Genomic DNA, 26,320 nt, shown 5'->3' on the forward strand with positions numbered 1-26,320 from the left:
AAAGCAACGTTAAAGTTATAGAGCAGTCAACTTTTTACAACAGTCAGGTTCTAGAAATAAATCACCACCTAGAAAGAAATACAACGGCATATAACAAGGTTTCTCTTTATTATGGCAGTTATGACGGCTAAACAACCATTGAGCTCCGTAGTCACACTTAAAAACAGCTAGATGACATGACAATCACCCTTAACATCCAAACCTAACATCCTATTTTGAAAGTAAATAGGTAATCATATAGCCGGGTTACACCAGATTGAATACTACTCACCATTGTTTTACATAAGCACAGTTCAGTCTGGTTTAAACAGGCTAGTGTTTCTTTCACCTCTAGTGAGGATATTGAGCCAAAAACAAAAAGCCAATGGAAGGTTTCGCTACTTTATTAACTTAACAAGAAATAGCTGTTGCATTATCACATTCTTAATACAATGTACAATTTGTGCTCATTTACAAGTTAAAGCCTCATAAGGACAACAGGACATACAGATGACAACCAGTTAGGAATGAGTTTGTTGAAATGGGAAAGATAGCACACAGATGACAGCCAGGTTGTAAAGCTCTTCTCGGTTTTCAGTGAGTGGCATTTTCCGTGGCAGCCCAATGAGAAAGCAGGGTCTTAGCAAGTCATGTCTGTGTTCTTAGCTCTTTGTCCTTCATTGGATATGAGACCTGCAGGGAATGTTGCAGAATGGAGTCTGGGGCACATTACATGTTGAAGATAGAAATGTCCCAAATCAAGCTGACATGATGAACACACCCCTGGATAAATCACATGGTTGTGAGTGATTGGCTAGGTGTGGTTATTGACAGGTGTGGTAACAGATTAGAAGTCATCCAGGAAAAAAAACTGATTGGCTAGATGGAGTTGTTGACAAGCCTGAAGACCAATAAGATTTAAGAGTCATCTAGAGAGAAGGCCCTGTGTGTGTTGGGGAAACACTGGGAGCTGAAGTCTTGGTCACCCCTCACTCGCTCTTTGATGTCACTCCTCACCTGAGACAAACACGAGTCAAGGTTAGGGCCTGTTAGTCTGACGTTGACACACTTCCAAGTCTCGTTCACCCTGCTGTTTCAGAGTGAACATGCACCAGGAGGTTTGGGCTCAGTTTATTTACTTTTCCTTACAAATTTATGTTTGATTGGCTTAGGGATGACGTTGCACCCTCTAGAAAGCAACACTGGCCATAGTTTACCTGTTCTTGGTAGGCATCCTGCAGCTCTGGCTCCTCTAGCTCCCCCTGGAGGCTATCTGGGCTAGTGACAGGTATGGCTCCTGCAGCCCGGGCAGCCCGGCTCACTGCCACAGACAGGGACAGTTGAGGGCCCTCACCCTGGTGAGTCTGGGTGAGGGGGATAACAGGTCAACACTAACCAGAGGTGTTCAGTCGGTATGAAATGGGACTTTTTAAACTAGAAGTATTACCTCATCTTAAATAAATGAAAAAAGCAAATTTGTATTTTATGTTGCGCTCACTTGCTTTAGAGATCAGTCAGAATAACCAGGAAAGTTCAGACATTTGCTGCAAGAATGTTCCATGAGCAGTCTTAAGCACAGTGACAGTAATGAAGCCCCCACACACACACTCACCTTCCTCCTCTTGGCAGGCATCCCATGGTGGTATGCGTCAGACAGAGGGGGCTGAGTTATCTTCCTCTGAGACAGCATGTCACGTCTGATGATAGGAACCCACTCCTGATGAACACGAACAAACACAGGTTGAAGAGGTGGGCCTGTAACTGTTTAGTCACACGTTCAAATACTAGATCTGGTGGGATTCTAGGCACCCTAAATACCATCTCTTGACTTTGTGGAACTTAACGCCTAAACCAGCAATTTCCAAACTCGGTCCAGGTTTCCCAAGCTGATTCAAATAACCAAAGGTTGAGTTGATTATTTGAATCAGCTGTGTAGCGTTAGGGGGAGGGAAAAAAAAGCCACCCTTGGGATCCCCAGAACAGAGTTTAGGGAAACGCTGCCCTAAACAGTAAAGCATAGCCCCTTACAGGGGGCACTGCAGCTGCCCAGGGCTCCACATCTCCTACAGACTCGTCCCTTCCTCCTGCCGCCATGGCAACGGCTCTTCCGATCTCCCCTGATGATGCTCTCCGCGAGGTGGTGGTCACCTCGGGGGACGCTCCAACTTCCTGTCTGTCCCCTGATGAAACCATGGCCTCCCCTGCTGTGGTGGCTGGGGACAGACCTTCAGCCATCTAGTGATATGGAGGGAGAGAGAGAGAAGGTTAGCTGTACTGTATGAAGACTAACATGTCCTCAAAGCTGTGAACTTCCTTGCTGATGTCATGGAATTACCAGATCTTTTTCTAGGTGTGCCCAAGCATGCAGTGTCCTTATAAGCCTCAGATAACACCACCTGGCTAGACTAACCTATGTACCTCCATACACAATCACTCACCACCATGTTCTGTGTGCCCGTCTGCTGTCCAGCCTGTGCCTCAGGCTCTGCTCTCCGTGTGTGGATGACATAGTGCTGGATGTGGTCCTCAGTGACTGGGTTATGCTCCAGGATGACGTGGAGTCTCATGGTCAATATACTAGTCAGCCAGTTGACCAGGCTGGGGTTGACCTCTGCTGACATCCTCCTCTGTGGACATAGAGAGAAAACATAGCTCTATACCATCCACACCAAACAGGACTCAACCCACAACCTAAACTACCAGATACAATGGGATTCATTGACTAATTTAGCAACTAGCTTGTACAGTAAGAAGAAGAAAAGTACTCGCTACTGAAAGTTGCTCTGGATAAGAGCGTCTGCTAAATTACTATGTAAATGTAGTGAAACCCGAGAATATGTGGAACGGCTATGGTCCTGAGGACCGGTGGGGGAAACACTAAAGTCCATCAAATAATAGAGTATACTAACGATGTGGTGATTGAGGACTTGGGTGAGAGCTCCCTGTTCCCCGCGGAGACAGTAAAGGTTGAGAGCCAGACACTCAAACAGACCCTGGGTGCAGCGCAGCAGCAGGCGGTGGCCAAACGTGTGGTCTGCAGAGAGGTAGAGACAAACATAACAGATGTAGTCATGTTGCTGTTCGGTACTAGAGGAGGATTGTCAGTATTCCGGTGAACCAGTTTGGTAACAATGCGTAGGACCTAGTATAGCAAAGCTGTATTTTACCTAAGGGGTTTGAGTGTTTTACCTGTGCAGCGTAGGATATGCGTGGCCATGCAGGTGAACTGCTGTCTAAGGAAAGCCATGTTGGTTTGAATGATGTCCACTCCCTCTCTCACCGTCACTGTGGCCTGAGAGGGAGAGAGACCGGGGTACAGTATTATTACAGCATTATCAACATATTGTGACAAATTGAGAGTGAGTGAGTCTTACAAAGCTCTCTGTTATGTACTCCTCCAGGCCATTGACGAGGTCCTCAGATGCTGCCTGCAAAGACCAGGTAGTTTGTTTCTAAACATCAAGCAGATTGATCAAATAAAGAACAGACCCTTTGAGGTGAAATGGCACAAATGTTGGTCTTAATTAAAGTTCACTGCTAATGCAGAGAAGACTGTGGCAACTTCATGCCATGATTCTCATTAAAACAGCAGCTGGCAGTAGAGCAGAGTTACTCACGTTGATATTGGCATCAGTAGGCTCTGGACCCTGCAGGTAGTGCTGGCTGAAGAAGTCCGTGAGCTGGGACTGGATCCGGCTGATTGGCTGGGCGTTACCGTGGAGTAACAACACCATGTCCACCATGGAGAAACTGTGACCCACCAGAGACAACAGGTCCCCGAAGAACCCTGCAGGTCAAAGAACAAGTTCAGAAAAAACTTATTTCCCCTTTCCCCAAATAGGCCATCACATCACAGGTGACAAGGCACACCATCAGGTCAGGTGTAGATTGATAAATGTTTAGCTTTCTTACATGTATATTCTAGTCATTTGGCAGCCTCTTGACCAGAGACACTTACAATAAAAGTATTCAACTTAAGTAGGTAAGACGACCACATATCCCAGTCATTAGAAGTAAAAACCATGGAAATAGCCACAATCGTTTCTGTGCACGAGTGAAAGACCAGTACAACAGTTAAGTGTTAAGGTTTTTCCTTTCGTCAGTGACTCACCGACTGCGTCCCCAGATCCAGGTGTGAAGAGGTTGGTGGTCTGAGACAGTCTCTGGATGAACTGAGCGATGCTCTCCCCGTTCCCCTGCGGAGCCCCCATCATGGTGGAGAGGACCCCCTGGACAATACCTGTAAACAGCTCCGGGCTCAGGGAGGGGTCCCCTACACACCCAGGGGCCACCTGAGGGGGAGCAGGGGTGCCTTGGTCAGGGGGAGGCTCCTGGCCGGGTGAGGTTGTGGGTCGGGAGAACACGGGTTGGTTAGCCTAGAAATGGGAGAGGAACTGCTGGGTAACACTGCAGTCATCTAGTTGTCTGGAGTTTACTTACACCTAATAATTAGCTAATTACAACTACTTCAACTTCTGCTAATTGACTATTCAACTTCCACTAATTATGACTACTTTAACTTCATTACAGCGTAATTACCTAAGAGTTACTTTTCAGTCAAAAGGATTATTAGAGTTCTCAAGAAGGTACCAATAATTTAATCTCACCTGGGTGAATTCTGACATGCCATGGAAGAACCCTGGGACTCCAGGTACGGTCACAGTGATTTGTGGGTTAGCTCCAGAACCAGGGGCTCCTGGCCCGCCTGCGCCACCCAGAAGGGAGCCCAGGAGCTGGGTTAGGTTGGCCTCGGCAACCCCCTCCGATGGCTGGCCCACAGAGGTGGTGGTCTGGCCAGAGGTGGTCTCCCCAGAGGGCAGGGGAGGGACTGGGTTGGAGGAGGTGGATAAAGAGGAGCTGGTGGATGTCTGGTCACCTGGAAGACAGACTTGTGATTCACTGTTCATTTTCACAAAACAGAAATGTGTATTTTCCAACATGGCAAATCTGTAGAAAGAATCTGCATATACCATAGAAAATCATAGTGATGTCACTAAACACTACAAAATAAAACCCATCATTCACCCAATACAATAATCAACCAATCACTCACCCTGGTGTCCAGGCATCTGTTGTCCAGGCATCAGGAGCTGTCCAACCAGACCACTGATCTGACATACGGGAGAGTGAGCCAGAGGTGTGCCCTGGAAGAAGAGATCAATTGAATGAGCGTGTAAGAGCAGGGCTGCACACCCAGACCAAAGTCATTCTACAGACTTCTCCATGTCTTCATCTTCTTGCCTCACCTGTAGGTTGTGTTGTCCGCCAGTAGAGGGTACTGAAGCCCCGAGGTTGATGTTGGTGACCACAGGCTGGGGGATGTGGGGGGAGAAGGAGGGGTGTGTAACCACAACCCTGGCCCCAGGGGGCAGATGGCTGTGAGGGGCAGAGGGTTCAGAGCTGGAGGTGGTCCCGGGGACACCTGCTCCTGGTTGCCCGGGGTGACCGGTCTGCTGAGAGATCTGGTGGATGATGACCTGCATGAACTCTGGAGGAAGGTCTGGGATGTGGACCGGAGTGGCACCTTCAGATTGAGAGCACAGAAATAAATACTTGATTAAACAGTCAGCAACATCCCAGGGACTGGTGGTTCAGAGACTGTGGTATAGGAGTCATTTAAGGCTGTCTGGTGTATATACTACCATAGTGAATATAATGTAGGGGTCAAGAGCACTCACCAGACTGTCCAGTACCAATAGGGATCTGTTGTCCTTGGACCTGAGGGCTGCTGCCAGAATCTAATGGAGAGCCAACCAGGGAGAAAACATTAGCTTACAACTCTGAATATACATACTGGGTATGCAAGCTTTTGCGCCGTTCCAGGCTTGCGCTAACACAACTAAGGTTTCCTATAGGAGATCAACAATGACTACTGTCTCTCTCAGTTTGAATACCTAATGTATTGATAATTTGGTACGTATGAGAAACAGTTAGGGCATGACAACTCACCAAGCGCAAGAGAAAATAAAAATGTCCCCTCTCACCATCCAGGTTCATCTGCATCATTATCACAGGCTGCATGGTCTGGTGGGTGATTCTGATCACATGCGGAGCCCCCTGGCCCTGACCTGGCTGCTGATTGGCTGAGTTGGGCTGTGGAGGGAGGGCCTGGCTCTCTGGTGGGCCAGGGGCCTGAGAAGGTTGGGCTAGGCCCTCAGCTGCCTGCCTCCCATTGGATGTCATAGTGGTCCCCAGGTTTCTCTGAAGACAAGTCAATAATGTAAATTTGCAACGGCCTTAAATTTGCACCGGACCAACAGCTAAATGCTGGTAAAAAGTACAACGTTTAGTTAGTATTAGGCCCCGATACTGAAATACAAAAACTGCTGAGAGTATAAGTGGAAGAAACGCCACAGTGACCTACCGGGACGTGGTGGGGCATACCACCCTGCAGCAGGACGGGGGAGCCGTAGTGGGACATGGGCCGAACCACGTGGAGGTGACGGGGGGAAGGAGTGGCCATGTTACAACACAGGTCGCTAAGGGTAACCAGGGTGTTGCCAAGGAGACTGAGAGCCTCCCCGACCAGGTTGAGAACATGCTGGTCCTCCTCGCTCTCCTGGGTCTGACGAAAAAAGTGTGGTAATTGATTCACATCTGTTTAGGGCTCCATTTTCCTCATGCAAAACACTGACTGACCTATTCAAAAATACTCACTATACTCTGTGGTGCAGTTTATGATGCAACTTTTCTTCTGATCGACACCATTAAAGTTAACCGCCTAAGGTCGATGTCTGCACCCACGCTGAAATCTAATTAGCATAATACAAACATCCCCATAAAAATGTGTCAGTATAAACTAGAGATCAGATTGGCATTGGATGCATCTCAATCCATCCGCCAGTGTTGCACTTCCTCATCTGCAGTGAAAGAGCTAGAGTGGTGTTCGTCAGACCATAAGATTTCACAAAAATGAGTCTTCTCACAACATCACCTGTAGCATCCGAACGGTTTGGACTACAAACTCTATGGAAAGGCGACACTCTCCGTTTTGCTCTCCAGCAAACAAGCTTCTTGGGACTCGTCGGAAGTCAGTACAGCCAATCTGCCAACTTCTGTCTGTAGCATCCAAACAGTTTGGCCTACACACTAATATGAAATGTCAGCTGTTATGCTCTAGGATGCCCACAGGCCTCATCTGAAGGTCCCCCGGTACCAGTTGAAAATAATGAATGGACGTATTTATGCAGACTTATTTTTGGCACTAAGCAGAAAACAAAGCAAACAGTGTCCTGATCTTGCTCATCTCTCAGATATGTACACACATACATTGTAATATTGTTGTATGGTGGTATTATACAATACAAAATGTAGATATGCCTTAATGCATTTTGACCACAGGAAGAGTAGCTGCTGTCTTGGCAGCAGCTAATGGGGAACCCTAATAAATACAAATGACAGGCACCAGAAAAAAACTTCCTTTCAAAATTAAACAATATGATCCTTGCTACGACCTTAATTCCATATAGCTCTGTAGCCCCCCCCACGGCTTAGACTCTTGAGGATGAAAATGTAACTGGAGTATAAGGTTGAAGTAAAAAAAAGAAAAAAAAGTGAGGTTGCAATAGCTAGTTGCTGGAAAATGGAATTGTAGTGTTTACGTTGATGTAGTCCGCTGAAGCTCCCAGGATGGAGTTAGTTCTCTCTATGAAGGGACCCAGCCTCTCCTGCAACCTCCTCACCTCTGACAAAACCACCACCAGCTCCGCTGAGCTGGGGTGGGAGAGAGACAGCTGTGTTTTCAGGAGGCACAGAGGAGAGCATTTTGATTGTACTTTAACTGGATTTTCCTTTTGAGCACTTACTTGGGCCCGGAGTGGGGTGGTCCCTCTGTCTGGGTGGAAGGGGGAGGTGGTGGAGCAAGAGGGGAGGTGTCCATAGGCTGTGCTGCTCCTTTAGTGGCAGCTGAGGAGGAAGATGTGGACTGAGATGTCTCCGGCTCGGCTCGAGATGGCACATCACTGGGCTGACCCTGCAAACATACATGTCTAAAAAGGTCAACTCACTGAAAATAGATGTGTAGCATATCATAATAATAGCATAACATAGTCTGCGAGTTGTAAGTACCTCCAGTCTGTTGAGCAGAGATTGGGTTTCTCTTAGGAAGTTCTCAGCCAACTGCAGCCTCATCCTGGGCTCGCTCTGCACTGATTGGTCAATGTTGATATGCATATCTATTGAGCCATTGCGCTAGAAACAAGACAAATCATGAACATACCTTAATAGTAATATTAGTAATCTATAGGACAATAAAAACGGTAAAAAAGACTTTGTCCAGTGCTGGTGCTGACTCTGGTATTCCTTCCTGCTTCTCCCACTCCTGCCATCATCTGCTGCACTTGCATCTGCCAAGGAATTCACTTATTAGTACTACTACACTTGATACATTCAAATCATCTAGACACTCAACTATTTCTAGAAATACATCAGGTACCCTTTAAAACTTTTGGATTCAAGACATTTTAGGTGCTTAATATTAGATTTATTCAAACAAATAAAGAGGATCTAAAATTGTATTTGTCAAATGCTTTATTAACAGGTATAGACTGAGAAATGCTACCAGGTCTTTCTCAACAATGCAGTGTAAAAATAAACAAAAGATAGAAAAATAGCAAGGAATAAATACACAATGACTAAGAATAACTTAGCAATATACACTGGGTACCAGTACCAAGTCGATAAGCAGGGGTACAAGGAATCTGAGTTAGATACAGTGGCTTGTGAAAGTATTAACCCCCTTGGCATTTTTTCCTATTTTGTTGCCCAACATGGAATTAAAATAGATTTTTGGGGGGATTCGTATCATTTGATTTACACAACATGCCTACCACTTTGAAGATGCAAATTATTTGTGAAACAAAAAACAAAACAAAAACTTGAGCGTGCCTAACTATTCACCCCCCCAAAAGTCAATACTTTGTAGAGCCAACTTTTGCAGCATTTACAGCTGCAAGTGTCATGGAGCATGTCTCTATAAGCTTGGCACATCTAGCCACTGGGATTTTTGCCCATTCAAGGCAAAACTGCTCCAGCTCTTTCAAGTTGGATGGGTTCTGCTGGTGTACAGCAATATTTAAGTCAGACCACAGATTCTCAATTGGATTGAGGTCTGGGCTTTGACTAGGCCATTCCAAGACATTTAAATGTTTCCCCTTAAACCACTCGAGTGTTGCTTTAGCAGTATGCTTAGGGTCATTGTCCTTCTGGAAGGTGAACCTCCGTCCCCGTCTCAAATATCTGGGTTGACCAAAACAGGTTTCCCTCAAGAATTTCCCTGTATTTGGTGCCATTCATCATTCCTTCAATTCTGACCAGTTTCCCAGTCCCTGCCGATGGAAAACATCACCACAGCATGATGCTGCCACCACCATGCTTAACTGTGGGGATGGTGTTGTGTTTGCACTATAAATAACATTTTCCTTGGTGGCCAAAAAGCAACATTTTAGTCTCATCTGAGTACTTTCTTCCATATGTTTGGGGGAGTCTCCCACACGACTATTGGCAAACACTCTTCTGTAAAGCCCAGCTCTGTGGAGTATGGCTTAGTGGTCCTACGGACAAATACTCCAATCAGGGTTATCTTTGGTCTCTTTTGCCTGTCTTATTAATGCCCTCCTTGCCTGGTCCATGATTTTTGGTGGGCGGCCCTCTTGACAGGTTTGTTGTGGTGCCATATTATTTCAATTTTTTAATAATGGATTTAATGGTGCACTGTGGGATATTTTTTTATATTCCAACCCTGATCTGTACTTCTCCACAACTTTGTCCCTGACCTGTTTAGAGAGCTCCATGCCACTTGCTTGGTGGTGACCCTTGCTTAGTGGTGTTGCAGACTCTGGGGCCTTTCAGAACAGACACACAGATCACGTGACAGATGGCACACTGGTGGACTTCAACTAATTATGTGACTTCTGAAGGTAATTGGTTGCACCAGATCTTGTTTAGGGGCTTCAGAGCAAAGGGGGTGAATACATATGCACACACCACTTTCAGGGTTTTTTTTGTATAATTTTTTATAAACGAGTTCCTTTTTCCATTTCACCAATTGAAACTATTTTGTGCATGTCCATTACATTGAATTAAAATCCATTTAAATTAGATTGTAATGCAACAAAATAGGAAAAATGCCAAGGGGTATGAATACTTTTGCAAGGCACTGTATGTGATGTACATATAGGTAGGGATAAAGTGACTAAGCAACAGGATAGATACAATATCAGCAGTGTATGTGATTAGTTAAAAGTAATTGCAAAAAGGGTCAATGCAGTTAGTGAAATAGTTAACCAATAGCTACCCGGACTAAATACTTAGCAGTCTTATGGCAACAAGCTTTTCAGGGTCCTATTAATAAACACTATGAAACAGCTGCACAGTGCACACCAACACACAACCTTGTCTCACCTGAATCTGCTGGGAGTCCATGATGTTGATGGGCAGGTTGAAGGTTCCCAGCATGACGTAGCTGTTCCCGTTGCGGTCCTGGGGGCCTCCCTGGGAGGAGGAGGTGGCACCTCCCTCTGTTCCTCCTGATGACACTCTTCCTCGCCCGCCAGCAGATTGGGAGGTCTGAGGAGGAGCACGCTCCACTAGGTGGATCACCTTATCAGCTACATCTGAAAAGGAAGAGTGAAGGGAGTGAGAAGGAGCAGATGAGTGCAGGAAAGAATGAGAGTGGAGAGAGGAGAACAGCAGGTCAGAGGATACTAGAACAAGGTGCTCTCACTTACACCACCAATATACCATTAATCATTTTAAAGGCAACGTTTGTGAGACTCAGTGCAGAGACCATGTATGTAGTAAACTCAGCAAAAAAAGAACCTTCCCTTTTTCAGGACCCAGTCTTTCAAAAATCATTTGTAAATATCCAAATAACTTCACAGATCTTCATAGTAAAGGGTTTAAAACACTGTTTCCCCATGCTTGTTCAATGAACCATAAACAATTCATGAATATGCACCTGTGGAACGGTCGTTAAGACACTAACAGCTTAGACGGTAGGCAATTAAGGTTACAGTTATGAAAACTTAGGACACTAAAGAGGCCTTTCTACTGACTCTGAAAAACAACTAAAGAAAGATGCCCAGGGTCCCTGCTCATCTGCGTGAATGTGCCTTAGGCATGCTGCAAGGAGGCATGAGGACTGCAGATGTGGCCGGGGCAATACATTTCAATGTCTGTACTGAGAGTCGCCTAAGACAGCGCTACAGGGAGACTGGACGGACAGCTGATCGTCCTCGCAGTGGCAGACCACGTGTAACACCTGCACAGGATTGGTACATCCGAACATCACACCTGCGGGACAGGTACAGGACAGCAACAACAACTGCCTGAGTTACACTAGGAACGCACAATCCCTCCATCAGTGCTCACTGTCCACAATAGGCTGAGAGGCTGGACTGCGGGCTTGTAGGCCTGTTGTAAGGCAGGTCCTCACCACCTATGGGCACAAACCCACCGTCGCTGGACAAGACAGGACTGGCAAAAAGTGCTCTTCACTGATGAGTCACGGTTGTGTCTCACCAGGGGTAATGGTCAGATTCGTGTTTCTCGTCAAAGGAATGAGTGTTACACTGAGGCCTGTACTCTGGAGCGGGATCGATTTGGAGGTGGAGGGTCCGTCATGGTCTGGGGCGGTGTGTCACAGCATCATCGGACTGAGCTTGTTGTCATTGCAGGCAATCTCAACACTGTGTTACAGGGAAGACATCATCCTCCCTCCTGTGGTACCCTTCCTGCAGGCTCACCCTGACAGGAATGTTCTGTGCGTGCTTTCCTGCAAGACAGGAATGTCAGTGTTCTGCCATGGCCAGTGAAGAGCCCGGATCTCAATCCCATTGAGCACGTCTGGGACCTGTTGAATCGGAGGGTGAGGGCTAGAGCCATTACCCCCCAGAAATATCCAGAAACTTGCAGGTGCCTTGGCGGGAGAGTGGGGTAGCATATCACAGCAAGAACTGGCAAATTTGGTGTAGTCCATGAGGAGATGCACTGCAGTACTTAATGCAGCTGGTGGCCACACCAGATACTGACATAATTTTGAGCCCCCCTTTGTTTAGGGACACATTGTTTATTTTCTGTTAGTCACGTCTGTTGAAATGGTTCAGTTTGTCTCAGTTGTTGATACAAATTAATACAAAAATATTTACACGTTAAGTTAACTGAAATTAAAACGCAGTTGACAGTGAGAGGACACTTATTTTTTTACTGAGTTTACATTTACTTACAGTCTCCATTGAATAGAATAGTTGCTGGCTTTTTTACTCACTGTAGTCATTCAGCGTCTTCTCGTCCTGCAGCACTCTACCCTGGTAGATTAGTCTCTGCTTTTCCACTGGGATATCCACTGACGCAGATATGTGTTCTTTGAACCTCTTCAATGTCAACTAAAGGATAAATAACAGGCTCAGTGCATCACTAGTACAGGGCTGAATAAATGCATGTCTCACTCATAAGTGTACAGCATAAAAGACTACAACGAAGTTACCTGGAATCCAAACGGATATACGCCATTGGATTTCAGGCTAAAACAGAAGTCACAGCCTACCTCTCTCCGGACAGTGTAGCTCCTGCTCCGGGAGTCCAGGGTCTTCACTGTAACCTCTATGGTGCTTGCTGACTCCTCCATGTTTCTCTGCTAAGAGCACAGATAAATACAGTCAGAAAATATACTTTATCCTAAAATGTCCAGCCATGAAGACAACTGGGGTGTATTCATTGCAGAAACCGCTTAAGAACCAAATTGAAGCAAACGGAAAGGAGGGACCTAACGTTACCCGAATATGTCCAATAGAAACTTTCGTTTGAGTTTTCAGTTTGGAGTAAACGGTTTCTGTAGCAAAATGTTTTGCAACATAATCGGTCTAATGATTACACCCCTGATGTTTATCCCATCACCTCTCGATTAGTGGTTAATAAATCGTTGAGTACAATACCTGTATTCTCACTTGAATCGAGGCTGTTATTAGTTTGCTAGCAAGCTACCTAATCTACATGTATTTAAATCAGGAAGCCAGCTGACGTTTATGTTTAATTTAACCTTTATTTAACTAGGCAAGTCAGCTAAGAACAAATTCTTAATTACAATGACGGCCTATCCCGAACGACGCTGGGCCAATTAAGCGCCGCCCTATGGGACTGCCAATTACGACCGGATGTGATTCAGCCGTTAATCTCAATTATAATTGATTTTGTCTTCGTTCAACGTCATAGCACGGAAATACACTGTTGATGAAATTGAAATGGCGTTACATGAGCAATTATCTACTTTGTCTATTCAAATATTTACAGTTCATATGCCGTTGAATGGTTGCTAAAAAGTGCGACACCATCTAGTGCAAGGACCCATATGACGCACAAAATGGGGAGTGTCCATTATAAATGCCTGTTTGTTTTGGTACGAGTCTGTGTGCATAAGCATGTTTCCCATGCCAATAAAGCCATTTGAATTGAGAGCGCGAACACAGCAATAACTGTAGACTCGAAAACAAATTGTACAAATTATCAATTTACAGTTGCATTTTAACATCAGTGTATCTAATGCACTTGAATGCACACGCTCCCTCTTAACGCGCTCACTCTCTGGGCCTTGGGAATTAGATTTGGAGTGGTGTTAACTTTAATTCATCCCGCTCTCTTTCCTCATCAGTTTGAGTTTAAACCGGTCTATTTTTAGCTGACGCCAAGATGGTGTGTGTTCATGGGCGCAATGTTAACCTATTACCTTCATGACAGAACGTTCAGAACTAGACCGTTGAGCACAAATACCACAGACATTGCGTTCACCTTTCATGTGTTCTCTTATTGGTGCAGATATAAGGCAGTTGGCGAGGAGATAGGCTAATTGCCATAGGCGCAGAATAGAAATCAGCCGAATATCTATTTCAGGAGTAGAGCTCCTACTAGTGGAAATAAAAACACTGCAGTTGTGGAAATGTCATGATTTAATTCTCAACATTGCAGGCATGGAGCACTGCATAGGTATTCATAATTTCCAATCCACTTTCTTACTAAATGAATACTCAAAAACATTCAAAGATTTATATACCACAAATGTACAACATACAAAAGGTGTCGCCAAACTACAGAGAATTCAAAAACAAAACCAGTACGAAAAGGCAATAGATTGATTGCTTATCATAAAGGTCAGAACTGATCCCAGATCAGTTTCATGATTGCCGATGCTTAAATGGTTCATGTTAGAATTTCAGCAAGGTGAGATGATCTTAGATCTTTGCCTAAGGGCAACTTACTTCCAGAGTGATATGAGAGGTAACTAAAAAAAAGAGGGAAACATCTTAACTGAATATTTTAACTGAGGCTATGTCCGAAATGCACCCTATTCCCTATATAGTGCACTGCTTTTGACCAGAGACAAATGTGCACTATATAGAGTATAGGGTGCCATTTGAGATGGATCCCAACTCTGGTACTCTGTTCATCCAATAAGAAAAGAGAAAACAACACATGTTCATCTGAAGACCCCAGTCTTTATGCTTATGAAAATAAAGATACTTATGCTGTTAGATGCTTCACTTAAGCTCAGACAACATTAAAATAACACATGTTTATGGTTTAAAAGGCAATAAGGAGCTCAATATGAACACGCAAGAGGCCCCTGGTTTAAAAAGAAGTTGAAGTTTGGTCCCATATTCATCCATTTTAACAGTTTAATGTCTTGTGAGTTGCTATGGTCTACAAGGCAGGGAGATGCTTAGTTGAAGAATAGTTTGAGTCTGGATGTTATCCCGTTTCAGCTTGATCCAATTAATCTCAGTCAATCTCGTTATGAAAGGCAGTGATTAAGCTGAGCTCAGTTTGGTGCTTAATCACCTGATAAAACTAATCTTAAAAATAAAAATCTTACTGGAGAGTGCACAGTAGTCATAATAACAGACATAGATAGTTTGATAAAAATGAAAGACAAATAAATACCTATACATAAGAAAAAAGTAAAACCCTTTTTACAATAAATAGCCAAAGTGTTCAGGTATCCAGTTTCTGTAACTCATGTTGAAAAGTGAGAAAGCATGTTGGAAAGTTAGAAAGCATGAAGTCCTTGAAAACACTAGTAGACAAAACAAAGATGGAGTATTGGTGTGAGATGGTGTCCGGAGGAACGGATCGGCTCCACCCTCCCTCATATCCTCTCACTAACCAACTATCTCTATCCATCTCTCCCTCATCCTCCTCTACTCTACTTCAACATACCCAACCCTTCTCCACCACCATCTCCCCCTTTCACAGTCTCAATCTCCTCTATCCGTCTGATAGTTTCTTACTTCCCTCTCTATCCACCCCTCCTTATCCCGAAATAAACTATCCCTCGCTCCTTCTCTCTGGTAGAACATACAGGCCACAACGACAGAGAAGATATAGTAACTGTAGAATATAGATTTGTTTGGTAGAGGTCCAATCCTCCTCCTATCCCTCCTCCCTCCTTTCTCTCTGTCATAGGCAGTAGATGGATCCATTTGAGTGTCTCTCAGTCTTCTTTCTTCTTCTGTCCAGAGAGGCTGCAGGTCGGCTCCTCTGAGTTGTAATGGTCCACACTGAACCCGTTGGTCAGCGGGACGGTGTGGGGGGTAGAGGGGGTTTCCCTGGAGGAGAGAAGGTACTCCTGAGCAAAGTCTGGGTGCTGCACCACAAACCGACAGAAGTCATCTACAGATGGATATAGAGAGGGACAAGCAGAGAGAGAGATTTTAAATGGCAGGGTTGACCGTGATCCCGTTAGTTGGATTTCATTACATTTGACTCATTTAGCAAGCGCCCTTAACGCCGAGTGTGACTTACAGTGCATTCAGCTTATAGTAGTTAGGTGACACAACCACATATCACAATCATAGTTGGTAAAAACCTTTTCTTCAAATAAGCAACTATCAGCAAAGCCAGTGCCGGTGATGAAAGACAAGTGCAAGTGTTAGCGCAAGAAAGGCAAGGGTGTTAGTGTGTGATATCACCATGTGTGATCTTCCCCGCGTCAAGTGTGTCGATTGCTGAGAACAACTCTGTAACGTCGACCTCTGCTACTCCCAACGCCGTTCTCAAAATGGACGCCAGCTCTTTTTCCACGATCGCCCTGTCCTCCTTCGCCTCGTACATCTGACCGGGGTCAGGACATAGGACAGTTATAATGCTTTAGAGCAGACAGTTATTTCATAACGCTTTATAGTAACAGGCATGGGGCTATTATAGTATCTAGTATAGCAGTCATAGGGCTCTTATAGTGTTTCATAGGAACTGTTATAATGCTTCATTGTCTTTCACTCACTCCAAAGGCGAGCCTGAGGGTGTCCATGGCTTTAGAGGGTTGACACGCCACAGACAGGGCTATCACATACTCCCTGACATCTATTTGGTCATCTCCATGCTTCAGAAAGAGAGAGGGAGCAGAAGAGAGAGAAAGATATTTATTTCTACTAATTTTGCATGAATAAAAGTAGTGTGTGTGGGATACTACTGGCATGTGAGTTGTGTGTGGTGTGTATTAGATACCTACCTGGTTAAAAAGGCTGTGTAACTCTGTGAGCATGTCAGTCACAGGTAGGTCGAGGTACTGAGCAAAGTCCTCCAATCCCAGTCTGTATCCCCAAATGTTCCTGGCTCTGCTAGCCTGCTGCTGTAAGACTGTATCTGTAGTCCCTGTTCTCAACCTGCACATAGAGAACACTTGGTTAAGAACTACATTTGCCACTACTGTCCAGGGGTGTGGCTAGAAGCTAATGAAGTGGTATTTAAAGTTGAGGTCACAACAGGGGAATTGCAGTGGGGGTCGCAAAATAACACTATACACACAAACACACAGTATATTCACACACTGAACAAAAATATAAACAACATGGAACAATTGCAAAGACTTCTGAGTTACAGTTCATTTAAGGAAATCAGTCAATTTAAATAAAATAATTAGGCCTTAATCTATGGATTTCACAACTGGGAATACAGATAGAGGCATGGATCAGAAAACCGGTCAGTATCTGGTGTGACCACCATTTGCCTCACGCAGCACGACATCTCCTTCACATAGAGATGATCAGGCTGTTGATTGTGGCCTGAGGAATGTTATCCCACTCCTCTTCAATGGCTGTGCAAAGTTGCTGGATATTGGCGGGGAACTGGAACACACAGTTGTAAAAGTCGATTCAGAACATCCCAAACATGCTCAATGGGCGACATGTCTGGTGAGTTTGCAGGCCATGGAAGAACTTGGACTTTTTCAGCTTCCAGGAATTGTGTACAGATGCTTGCAACATGGGGCTGTGAATTATCACTCAAACATGAGGTGATGGCGGCAGATGACTGGCACGACAATTGGCCTCAGGTTCTCATCATGGTATCTCTGTGCATTCAAATTGCCATCGATAAAATGCAATTGTGTTCGTTGCTCATGCCTGCCCATACCATAACCCCACCATGGGCCACTCTTTTCAAAACGTTGACATCAGCAAACTGCTCGCCCACGCGACACCATACATGCTGTCTGCCATCTGCCAGGTACAGTTGGAACCGGGATTCAACCGCGATGAGCACACTTCTCCAGCGTGCCAGTGGCCATCGAAGGTGAGCATTTGCCCACTGAAGTCAGTTACGACGCTGAACTGCAGTCAGGTCAAGAGTACAAATTATTTTATAGGACAATACACAAACGTTATTGAGAAAGACAATTAGAAAAATAAAATTATATTGAGTGAATGCATTTCTCTTAGTCTTGATAGGAGAGACGAAAATTGAATGAAGGTTACTTGTTGATGTGAAAATCTAAAGTGACAGATTTTAAGGTTGTAAAATATTTGGCAGAAAAAGGGAAAAAAAAGGGTCCCGCTGAAAAATAGATTGAAAACCACTGGTTTAATCGCTAAATCAAGTACATCTCAAATACTGTATGATCTAGTATCTTAAAGTATTCAACATACAGTGCATTCAAAAAGTATTCAGACCCCTTGACTTTTTCCACATTGAATACATTTTAGGATAAGGCTGTAACATAAATCTTTTTTTCCCCCTCATCAATCTACACACAATACAGCATAATGACAAAGCAAAAACAGGTTGAGACATTTTTGCAAATTTATACAAAACTGAAATATCACATTTACAAAAGTATTCAGACCCTTTACTCAGTACTTTGTTTAAGCACCTTTGGCAGCGATTACAGCCTCGAGTCTTCTTGGGTATGACGCTAGAAGCTTGGCACACTTGTATTTGGAGAGTTTCTCCCAGTCTTCTCTGCAGATCCACTCAAGCTCTGTCAGGTTGGATGGGGAGCGTCGCTGCACAGCTATTTTCAGGATTGAAACACAGTTGTTTCAGGTCTCTCCAGAGATGTTCGATCAGGTCCAAGTCCGGGCTCTGGTTGGGCCACTCAAGGACATTCAGAGACTTGTCCCAAAGCCACTCCTGCCTTGTCTTGCCTGTGTGCTTAGGGTCGTTGTCCTGTTTGAAGGTGAACCTTCGCCCCAATCTGAGGTCCTGAGCACTCTGGAGCAGGTTTTCATCAAGGATCTCTCTGTACTTTGCTCCATTCATCTTTCCCTTGATCCCGTCTAGTCTCCCAGTCCCTGCCGCTGAAAAACAACCCCACAGCATGAGGCTGCCAGGTTTCCTCCGGACGTGACGCTGAGCATTCCGGCCAAATAGTTCTATATTGGTTTCATCAGACCAGAGAATCTTGTTTCTCATAGAGTCTTGTCAAACTCCAAGCAGGCTGTCATGTACCTTTTACTGAGGAGTGTCTTCCGTTTGGCCACTCTACCACAAAGGCCTGATTGGTGGAGTATTGCAGAGAGGATTGTCCTTCTGGAAGATTCTCCCATCTCCACAGAGGAACTCGAGAGCTCTTTCAAGAGTGACCATTGGGTTCTTAGTCACCTCCATGACCAAGGCCCTTCTCCCCTGATTGCTCAGGTTTGGCTGGGCGGACAGCTCTAGGAAGAGTCTTGGTGGTTCCAAACTTCTTCCATTTAAGACCGATGTGTTCTTGGGGACCTTCAATGCTGCAGACATTTTTTGGTACCCTTCCCCAGATCTGTGCCTCGACACAATCCTGTCTCAGAGCTCTATGGACAATTCCTTCGACCTCATGGCTTGGTTTTTGCTCAGACATGCACTGTCAACTGTGGGACCTTATATAGACAGGTGTGTGCGCCTTTCCAAATCATGTCCAATAAATTCAATTGATCGCAGGTAGACTCCAATCAAGTTGTAGAAACATCTCAAGGATGCTAATGGAAACAGGATGCACATGAGCTCAATGTCAAGTCTCATAGCAAAGGGTTTGAATACTTATGTAATACATTTGCAAAAATTTCTATAAACTGTTTTTCACTTTGTCATTATGGGATATTGTGTGTTGATTTTTTATTCCATTTTAGAATAAGGATGTAACAAAATGTGGAAAAAGTCAAGGGGTCCGAATACTTTCCAAATGCATTGTATCCATTTGACACAGACCTGCCTGTTTCCTTAGTGCTATTTTCCAGTATTATCAGTAAACCAGTAGTATTTCTCAGTATTATCAGTAAACCAGTAGTATTTCCCAGTATTATCAGCAAGCCCAGTAGTATTTCAGTAACATTTCTCAGTATTATCAGTAAACCAGTAGTATTTCCCAGTATTATCAGTAAGCCCAGTGGTATTTCAGTAACATTTCTCAGTATTATCAGTAAGCCCAGTAGTATTTCTCAGTATTATCAGTAAGCCCAGTAGTATTTCTCAGTATTATCAGTAAGCCCAGTAGTATTTCTCAGTATTATCAGTAAGCCCAGTAGTATTTCTCAGTATTATCAGTAAGCCCAGTAGTATTTCTCAGTATTATCAGTAAGCCCAGTAGTATTTCTCAGTATTATCAGTAAGCCCAGCAGTATTTCTCAGTATTATCAGTAAGCCCAGTAGTATTTCTCAGTATTATCAGTAAGCCCAGTAGTATTTCCCAGTATTATCAGTAAGCCCAGTAGTATTTCCCAGTATTATCAGTAAGCCCAGTAGTATTTCCCAGTATTATCAGTAAGGCCAGTAGTATTTCCCAGTATTATCAGTAAGCCCAGTAGTATTTCCCAGTATTATCAGTAAGCCCAGTAGTATTTCCCAGTATTATCAGTAAGCCCAGTAGTATTTCCCAGTATTATCAGTAAGCCCGTAGTATTTCCCAGTATTATCAGTAAGCCCAGTAGTATTTCCCAGTATTATCAGTAAGCCCAGTAGTATTTCCCAGTATTATCAGTAAGCCCAGTAGTATTTCCCAGTATTATCAGTAAGCCCAGTAGTATTTCCCAGTATTATCAGTAAGCCCAGTAGTATTTCTCAGTATTATCAGTAAACTAGTAGTATTTCCCAGTATTATCAGTAAGCCCAGTATTATTTCCCAGTATTATCAGTAAGCCCAGTAGTATTTCCCAGTATTATCAGTAAGCCCAGTAGTATTACAGTAATATTTCTCAGTATTATCAGTAAGCCCAGTGGTATTTCCCAGTTTGACCAGTAAACCATTAGTATTAGTCTTAGTATTTCCCAGTAAACCCAGTATTATTTTCCAGTATGACAACGAGGTACAGGAGATCGCTCATACCCTACCTACGCATTCAGACACTTAAACGAAAATAGATTGTAAGAGATTAGAATAAACATTTATAGAATTTTTAAATACTCTTATTTTATTCAACGTCAATCTTTTGTTATAAACAGCAAAACAAGTCAGTGTTCTTAAAGTGTTAAGGACGAGTAATAATGCTGAAAGACCAATAGTAAAGTCAACTCACCCGAGCCTTCGAGCGAGTCTATTGAACTGCAGTAGGCTGCTGTTGGTAGGGACACGCAACAGGCCCTTTGCTTGGCTCAGCTGGCAGTCATCAAATGACAGGTCTGTGATGGGCAGCTCCAGGGCCCTATCAGAGCACAGAGAGAGCGGTCAGGACCCGCCCCTGACATGTCAGATATACTGTATACAATTTATACAATTTTTGACATGTGTTTTTCTGGATTTTTTTTGTGGTTATTCTGTCTCTCACTGTTCAAATAAACCTACCATTAAAATTATAGACTGATCATTTCTTTGTCAGTGGGAAAACGTACAAAATCAGCAGGGGATCAAATACTTTTTTCCCTCACTGTATGTGGCGGGCATTTCGAGAAGCACAAGAAACACAGATAGACAGATGTAAACTCAATGTAAAAGCTTGATATAAGGCCACAGACACAGTACTAACTTGGCCATGATGTGTCTGACATTGTTGGCGAACAGAGCAGGGTTGTTCTTCTCTTCCTCTGAAGGAGTGTAGAGCGGTAGGTACTGCAGGGAGAAAAAAAGTGATATCACCCGTCCATCTTCCGTTTCTTTATTTCTTCACTTTCTTTTGTCAATGTCTGTAAGCAGGAAGATGCCCCACTGTCTAATACGCCGCCGTCAAATAACCCCTGACCTCAAAAAATAACCCTTACCTCAATCTCTATGGGGTTGTGAAACTGGCACAGTGTCAGCCACAGTATCTCAAACCTGAGTAGAGAGAGTGAGAGAGTAATCAGTTCATTCAGAAAGGGAAAAGGAGTTACAAGGGAAAGACTGACGTGGGGGGGTTGAGATGAAAGAACAGAAAGAGAGGGAAGTTGTGCAGGGGGATATTGTGAAGATTAACCACAGGCCTGAATACACAACAGCATACTCTAATCTAAACCATATTGCCAGACCTCTCCACAAAAAAACAGAAAGAGGGCGATCGAGGGAGAAGAGTAATAGAGAGGAGAGAGAGAAAAGACAGAGAGCAAAATAAAAAATGTAAAACGAGGAAGAGATACTCACGCTCCAGGGCCTTGCCATGTCCATGTGATGGTATCCTGTCGGAAGAGGAAGAAGAAATGGGTTACACACCGCAGGACTGGGACCTACAGAGGCTGCATCTCCTCTGCTTTACTGAGATACATGAACAGGGATCAAATCGTACATGATTGTCCGTTTTTTTCAAAAGGTCAACTTATGTCACCTATTTTCGGACGAGTTGCATTCGTCAAAAGATGGACCATTCGTGATTTGTGTGTCAGACAATCATCTCAGTTGTCATTCATCCAACAACCGATAACTCCCATTTAAAAGCATTGGATCCATTCGAAACACTCGGACACAAAATCCCAGTGTGTTCATTGGTTACACACAGCAGGACTGAGGCCTACAGGGGCTTCCTCTCCCCTCTCCTTTGTCTGCACTGGTCTGAAAACACTGGACAGCTGAAAGCAACATGGAGGATCGTCTACTTGAGACAATGTGGCTGAAAGCCACTGTAGACTATTTTAGATGCAGGAAAGGAGACGAGGAAAGGAAGCCACTAGACTATTGAGATGCAGCCAGGGAGTCTCTCTTCTGCACATGGCTTTCTAGTTCAAGTTAGAGCAGGTAGTCACAGGTTTATAATTAATGAGGGTGTGAAGGGGCAGTGGAGAGAAGGACATGAAACGTGAGGGAGGGAGAGAGCACAAAGACAGCGAGAGAGAGAGATTAACTATCACTCCACACGAGCATGAAGCCAATCTGCACGGACACAGACGGACTCACACCGTGAGAAGAGAGAAACAGTCAACGGAGGGAGGGAGAGAAGGATAGGTATGTAAAGGAAAGCAGTAAGGGAGAGAGGGATGGTTTGGAGGAGAGGAGGGAGGAAAGAAAGAAGAGCATAGTTGTGCGTTCACCATTTTGTTGGGGTAACGCAGGACTACTGGTTGAACTGGAACTGCTGGAATGAAGGCCCCTGAGGCGAAAGAGAGAGAAAGGTTACTGAGTGAGTGTGTGTCTGTAGTTTTTTTAAAGAAGCATATTCATACTAGGCTTTGGCAGTATACCCTATAACGGTGTATTTGCAAATAGCCACGGGATGTTTTTTTAATACCGTCAACACCGGAAAATGATTATTTTTTAAATAAAAAAATTAAATACATTTTAATATTTGTTGCTACTTTAAGTAAATACCTGCAGTCAACTTGTGTAAAACGTTAAGGGAAAGTAGCAGATCGTACTCTTCTTTTCACTGGTCACATAATTATTTTGATAATGAAGTTTACAAACAACAAGAGACTTGTGAGTCACGCGCCAGGTGAATGTTTGCCAGCTAGACCTCATAACTATTAAGTTAACTAAATGATTTTCAGTTGTGCCTTTGGTTTGCTAATTTAGGAGCTAGCTAGTTATCTAGCTAAGTGGTTAGCTTCATGCAAAATTAAGCTTCTCTTGGTAACGTCAGATAATCCCTTCCTGAATCAAGAGCCTTGCAGTCTAATACTTGTTTTATGCGTGCAGCAAACGGAGTAGCATTTCTGAGTTACTTGCATGACCTTATGAGCTGGGATGTCTGTCCTGCAAATAGTTTGTCAGAGACTGTATAAAATGTTTGCAATACGCTAGTTAGCATTTAGCTTGCATTCACAAAGGAATTTTACATGTACTTGATAGCATTGCTAACCCTTGCATTACAGCTCAGTAGGGTTGGAAAATAGTGCCCCTTTGTGTTCAAACAAGGTCAGTATGAAGGTATGACAATCTGGATACTGCCCAAGCCGAATTCATGCTGGGTGGATGACTGACTTTCTGTGAGTGTACGATGACTGAGGTTCTGACAACCCTCACCCCAGGGACACACAACATCACCAGCCTGTGATAATGAATACAGTAATACAGCCTGGTCATGAGACTGCTGAAGACTACCCTGACCTCTGGCTGCAATGGAACAATTACCACTAGGATACTGTAAGAGTTGAGACTCTGGATGATACAGTTGAAGTGGGAAGTTTACATACACTTAGGTTGGAGTCATTAAAACTAGTTTTCCAACCACTCCACAAATTTCTTGTTGACAAGTCGGTTAGGACATCTACTTTGTGCATGACACAAGTAATCTTTCCAACAATTGTTTACAGACAGATTATTTCACTATCACAATTCCAGTGGGTCAGAAGTTTACATACACTAAGTTGACTGCGCCTTAAACAGCTTGGAAAATTCCAGAAAATGATGTCATGACATCATTTGAGTCAATTGGAGGTGTACATGTGGATGTATTTCAAGGCCTACCTTCAAACTCAGTGCCTCTTTGCTTGACATCATGGGAAAATCAAAAGACATCAGGAAAAAAAATTGTAGACCTCAACAAGTCTGGTTGATCCTTGGGAGCAATTTCCAAATGCGTGAACATACCACGTTCATCTGAACAAACAATAGTTTGCAAGTATAAACACGATGGGACCATGCAGACGTCATACCGCTCAGGAAGGAGACGCCTTCTGTCTCCTAGAGATTAACGTACTTTGCTGCGAAAAGTGCAAATCAATCCCAGAACAACAGCAAAGGACCTTGTGAAGATGCTGGGGGAAACAGGTACAAAAGTATCTATATCCACAGTAAAACGAGTCCTATATCGACATAACCTGAAAGGGCGCTCAGCAAGGAAGAAGCCACTGCTCCAAAACCACCATAAAAAAAAGTCAGAATACGGTTTGCAACTGCACATGGGGACAAAGATCATACTTTTTGGAGAAATGTCCTCTGGTCTGATGAAACAAAAATAGAACAGTTTGGCCATAATGACCATCGTTATGTTTGGAGGAAAAAGGGGGAGGCTTGCAAGCCGAGGAACACCACCCCAACCGTGAAGCACGGGGGTGGCAGCATCATGTTTTGGGGGTGCTTTGCTGCAGGAGGGACTGGTGCACTTCACAAAATAGATGGCATCATGAAGTAGGAAAATTATGTGGATATATTGAAGCAACATCTCAAGACATCAGTCAGGAAGTTAAAGCTTGGTCGCAAATGAGTCTTCCAAATGCAGAATGACCCCAAGCATACTTCCAAAGTTGTGGCAAAATGGCTTAAGGACAAGTCAAGGTATTGGAGTGGCCATCCCAAAGCCCTGACCTCAATCCTATTGAAAATTTGTGGGCAGAACTGAAAAAGCGTGTGCGAGCAAGGAGGCCTACAAACCTGACTCAGTTACACAAGCTCTGTCAGGAGGAATGGGCCAAAATTCACCCAACTTATTGTGGGAAGCTTGTGGAAGGCTACCCGAAACATTTGACCCAAGTTAAACCATTTAAAGGCAATACTACCAAATACTAATTGATTGTATGTAAACTTCTGATCCACTGGGAATGTGATGAAAGAAATAAATCATTCTCTCTACTATTATTCTGATATATCACATTCTTAAAATAAAAGTGGTGATCCTAACTGACCTAAGACAGGGAATTTTTACTAGGATTAAATGTCAGGAATTGTGAATAACTGTGTTTAAATGTATTTGGCTAAGGTGCATGTAAACTTCCGACTTCAATTGTATAAATAAATTAGAGTGAGAGAGAGATATGAAGGTATGTGTGAGAATGACTTGTTAGAGAACCATCTTAGTACAGCGGAGAGGAAGAGATGAGAGCCAGTCAGAGGACTAAACAAGAAAAGACTCATTGGTCAGAGACACCAACAACTAAGAGGGACAAAACTACACAGACAATTCACATACCGCCTCAACAGATCCATAGATGACGCAATCGCTATTGCACTCCACACTGCCCTTTCCCACCTGGACAAAAGGAACACTTACATGAGAATACTGTTCATTGACTGCAGCTCAGCGTTCAACACCATAGTGCCCTCTAAATGCATCACTAAGCTACGGGCCCTGGGAATAAACACCTCCCTCTGCAATTGGATACTGGACATTGACGATCCACCCCAAGGTGGTGAGAGTAGGCAACAACACATCTTCCACGCTGACCTTCAACACGGTTGCCCCTCAGGGGTGCGTGCTTAGCCCCCTCCTGTACTTCCTGTTCACTCACGACTACGTAGCGGCACACGACTCCAGCACCATCATTAAGTTTGCTGACGACAACGGTGGTAGGCCTGATCACAGACGGCGAGACAGCCTACAGGGAGGAATTCAGAGACCTGGCAGTGTGGTGTCAGGACAACTACCTCTCCCTCATCGCCAGCAAGACAAAGGAGCTGATCGTGGACTACAGGAAACAGAGGGCCAATCACGCCACCATTCACGTCGACAGGCTGTAGTGGAGATGGTTGAGAGCTTCAAGTTCCTTGGTGTCCACATCACTAACACAGTCGTGAAGAGGGCACGACAACGCCTCTTCCCCGTCAGGAGACTGAAAAGATTTAGCATGGGCCCTAAAAAAAAGTTCTACAACTGCACCATTGAAAGCATCTTGACTGGCTGCGTCACAGCCTTGTTTGGCAACTGCTTGGCTTCTGACCGCAAGCCACTAGTGTGTACGACCCAGTACACCACTGGGGTCGAGCTCCCAGCCATCCAGGACCCCTACACCAGGCGGTGTCAAAGGAAGGCCCTAAAAATGGTCA

General features: G+C 44.2%; 2 protein-coding genes across 5 annotated transcripts in view; both read right to left on the reverse strand.

The window, feature by feature from the left end:
• Positions 1-89: 89 nt before the first annotated feature.
• On the reverse strand, positions 90-13,306 carry LOC115128585 (large proline-rich protein BAG6-like). Of its 4 annotated transcripts, none has more exons than XM_029658541.2 (24): positions 12,912-13,306; positions 12,524-12,610; positions 12,245-12,362; positions 10,381-10,592; positions 8,271-8,324; positions 8,047-8,169; positions 7,785-7,951; positions 7,581-7,692; positions 6,344-6,544; positions 5,964-6,180; positions 5,658-5,717; positions 5,226-5,503; positions 5,033-5,123; positions 4,587-4,855; positions 4,091-4,355; positions 3,597-3,766; positions 3,354-3,431; positions 3,169-3,271; positions 2,889-3,013; positions 2,418-2,606; positions 2,008-2,214; positions 1,592-1,696; positions 1,197-1,343; positions 90-996 (listed from the first exon to the last, which is right to left on the reverse strand). In XM_029658541.2, exons 2-24 carry the CDS (start codon positions 12,602-12,604, stop codon positions 898-900), a joined length of 3,471 nt encoding a protein of 1,156 aa, XP_029514401.2. In that variant the 5' UTR covers positions 12,605-12,610; positions 12,912-13,306; the 3' UTR covers positions 90-897. The 4 variants fall into 4 exon arrangements, with proteins under 4 accessions (XP_029514401.2, XP_029514400.2, XP_029514404.2 ...); XM_029658540.2 differs by having other exon boundaries at positions 12,524-12,613; XM_029658544.2 differs by having other exon boundaries at positions 3,354-3,407; positions 12,524-12,613; positions 12,912-13,305.
• Positions 13,307-13,901: 595 nt separating this feature from the next.
• LOC115128586 (lysophosphatidylcholine acyltransferase 1-like) overlaps positions 13,902-26,320 on the reverse strand; it is a 32,118-nt gene continuing 19,699 nt past the window's right edge. Inside the window, exons 6-14 of the mRNA XM_029658545.2 lie at positions 22,651-22,709; positions 21,770-21,804; positions 21,412-21,466; positions 21,180-21,262; positions 20,733-20,858; positions 16,478-16,631; positions 16,250-16,348; positions 15,939-16,080; positions 13,902-15,639 (exon numbers count right to left, since the gene is read on the reverse strand). Of these exons, the coding sequence (XP_029514405.2) occupies positions 15,461-15,639; positions 15,939-16,080; positions 16,250-16,348; positions 16,478-16,631; positions 20,733-20,858; positions 21,180-21,262; positions 21,412-21,466; positions 21,770-21,804; positions 22,651-22,709 (932 nt within the window). The 3' untranslated portion in view covers positions 13,902-15,460. The remainder of the gene's footprint in view (positions 15,640-15,938; positions 16,081-16,249; positions 16,349-16,477; positions 16,632-20,732; positions 20,859-21,179; positions 21,263-21,411; positions 21,467-21,769; positions 21,805-22,650; positions 22,710-26,320) is intronic.

Source organism: Oncorhynchus nerka, linkage group LG4 (genome assembly GCF_034236695.1).
Source record: "Oncorhynchus nerka isolate Pitt River linkage group LG4, Oner_Uvic_2.0, whole genome shotgun sequence".
Lineage (NCBI taxonomy): Eukaryota > Metazoa > Chordata > Actinopteri > Salmoniformes > Salmonidae > Oncorhynchus > Oncorhynchus nerka.

Coding starts and splice junctions, on each gene's coding strand:
- LOC115128585 (XM_029658541.2), bottom strand. CDS start 12,604: ATGGAGGAGTCAGCAAGCACCATAGAGGTTACAGTGAAGACCCTGGAC. Junction 5,124..5,225: donor GCGGACAACACAACCTACAG/GTGAGGCAAGAA, acceptor CTCTTCTTCCAG/GGCACACCTCTGGCTCACTC. Junction 2,215..2,417: donor CGGGCACACAGAACATGGTG/GTGAGTGATTGT, acceptor CCATATCACTAG/ATGGCTGAAGGTCTGTCCCC.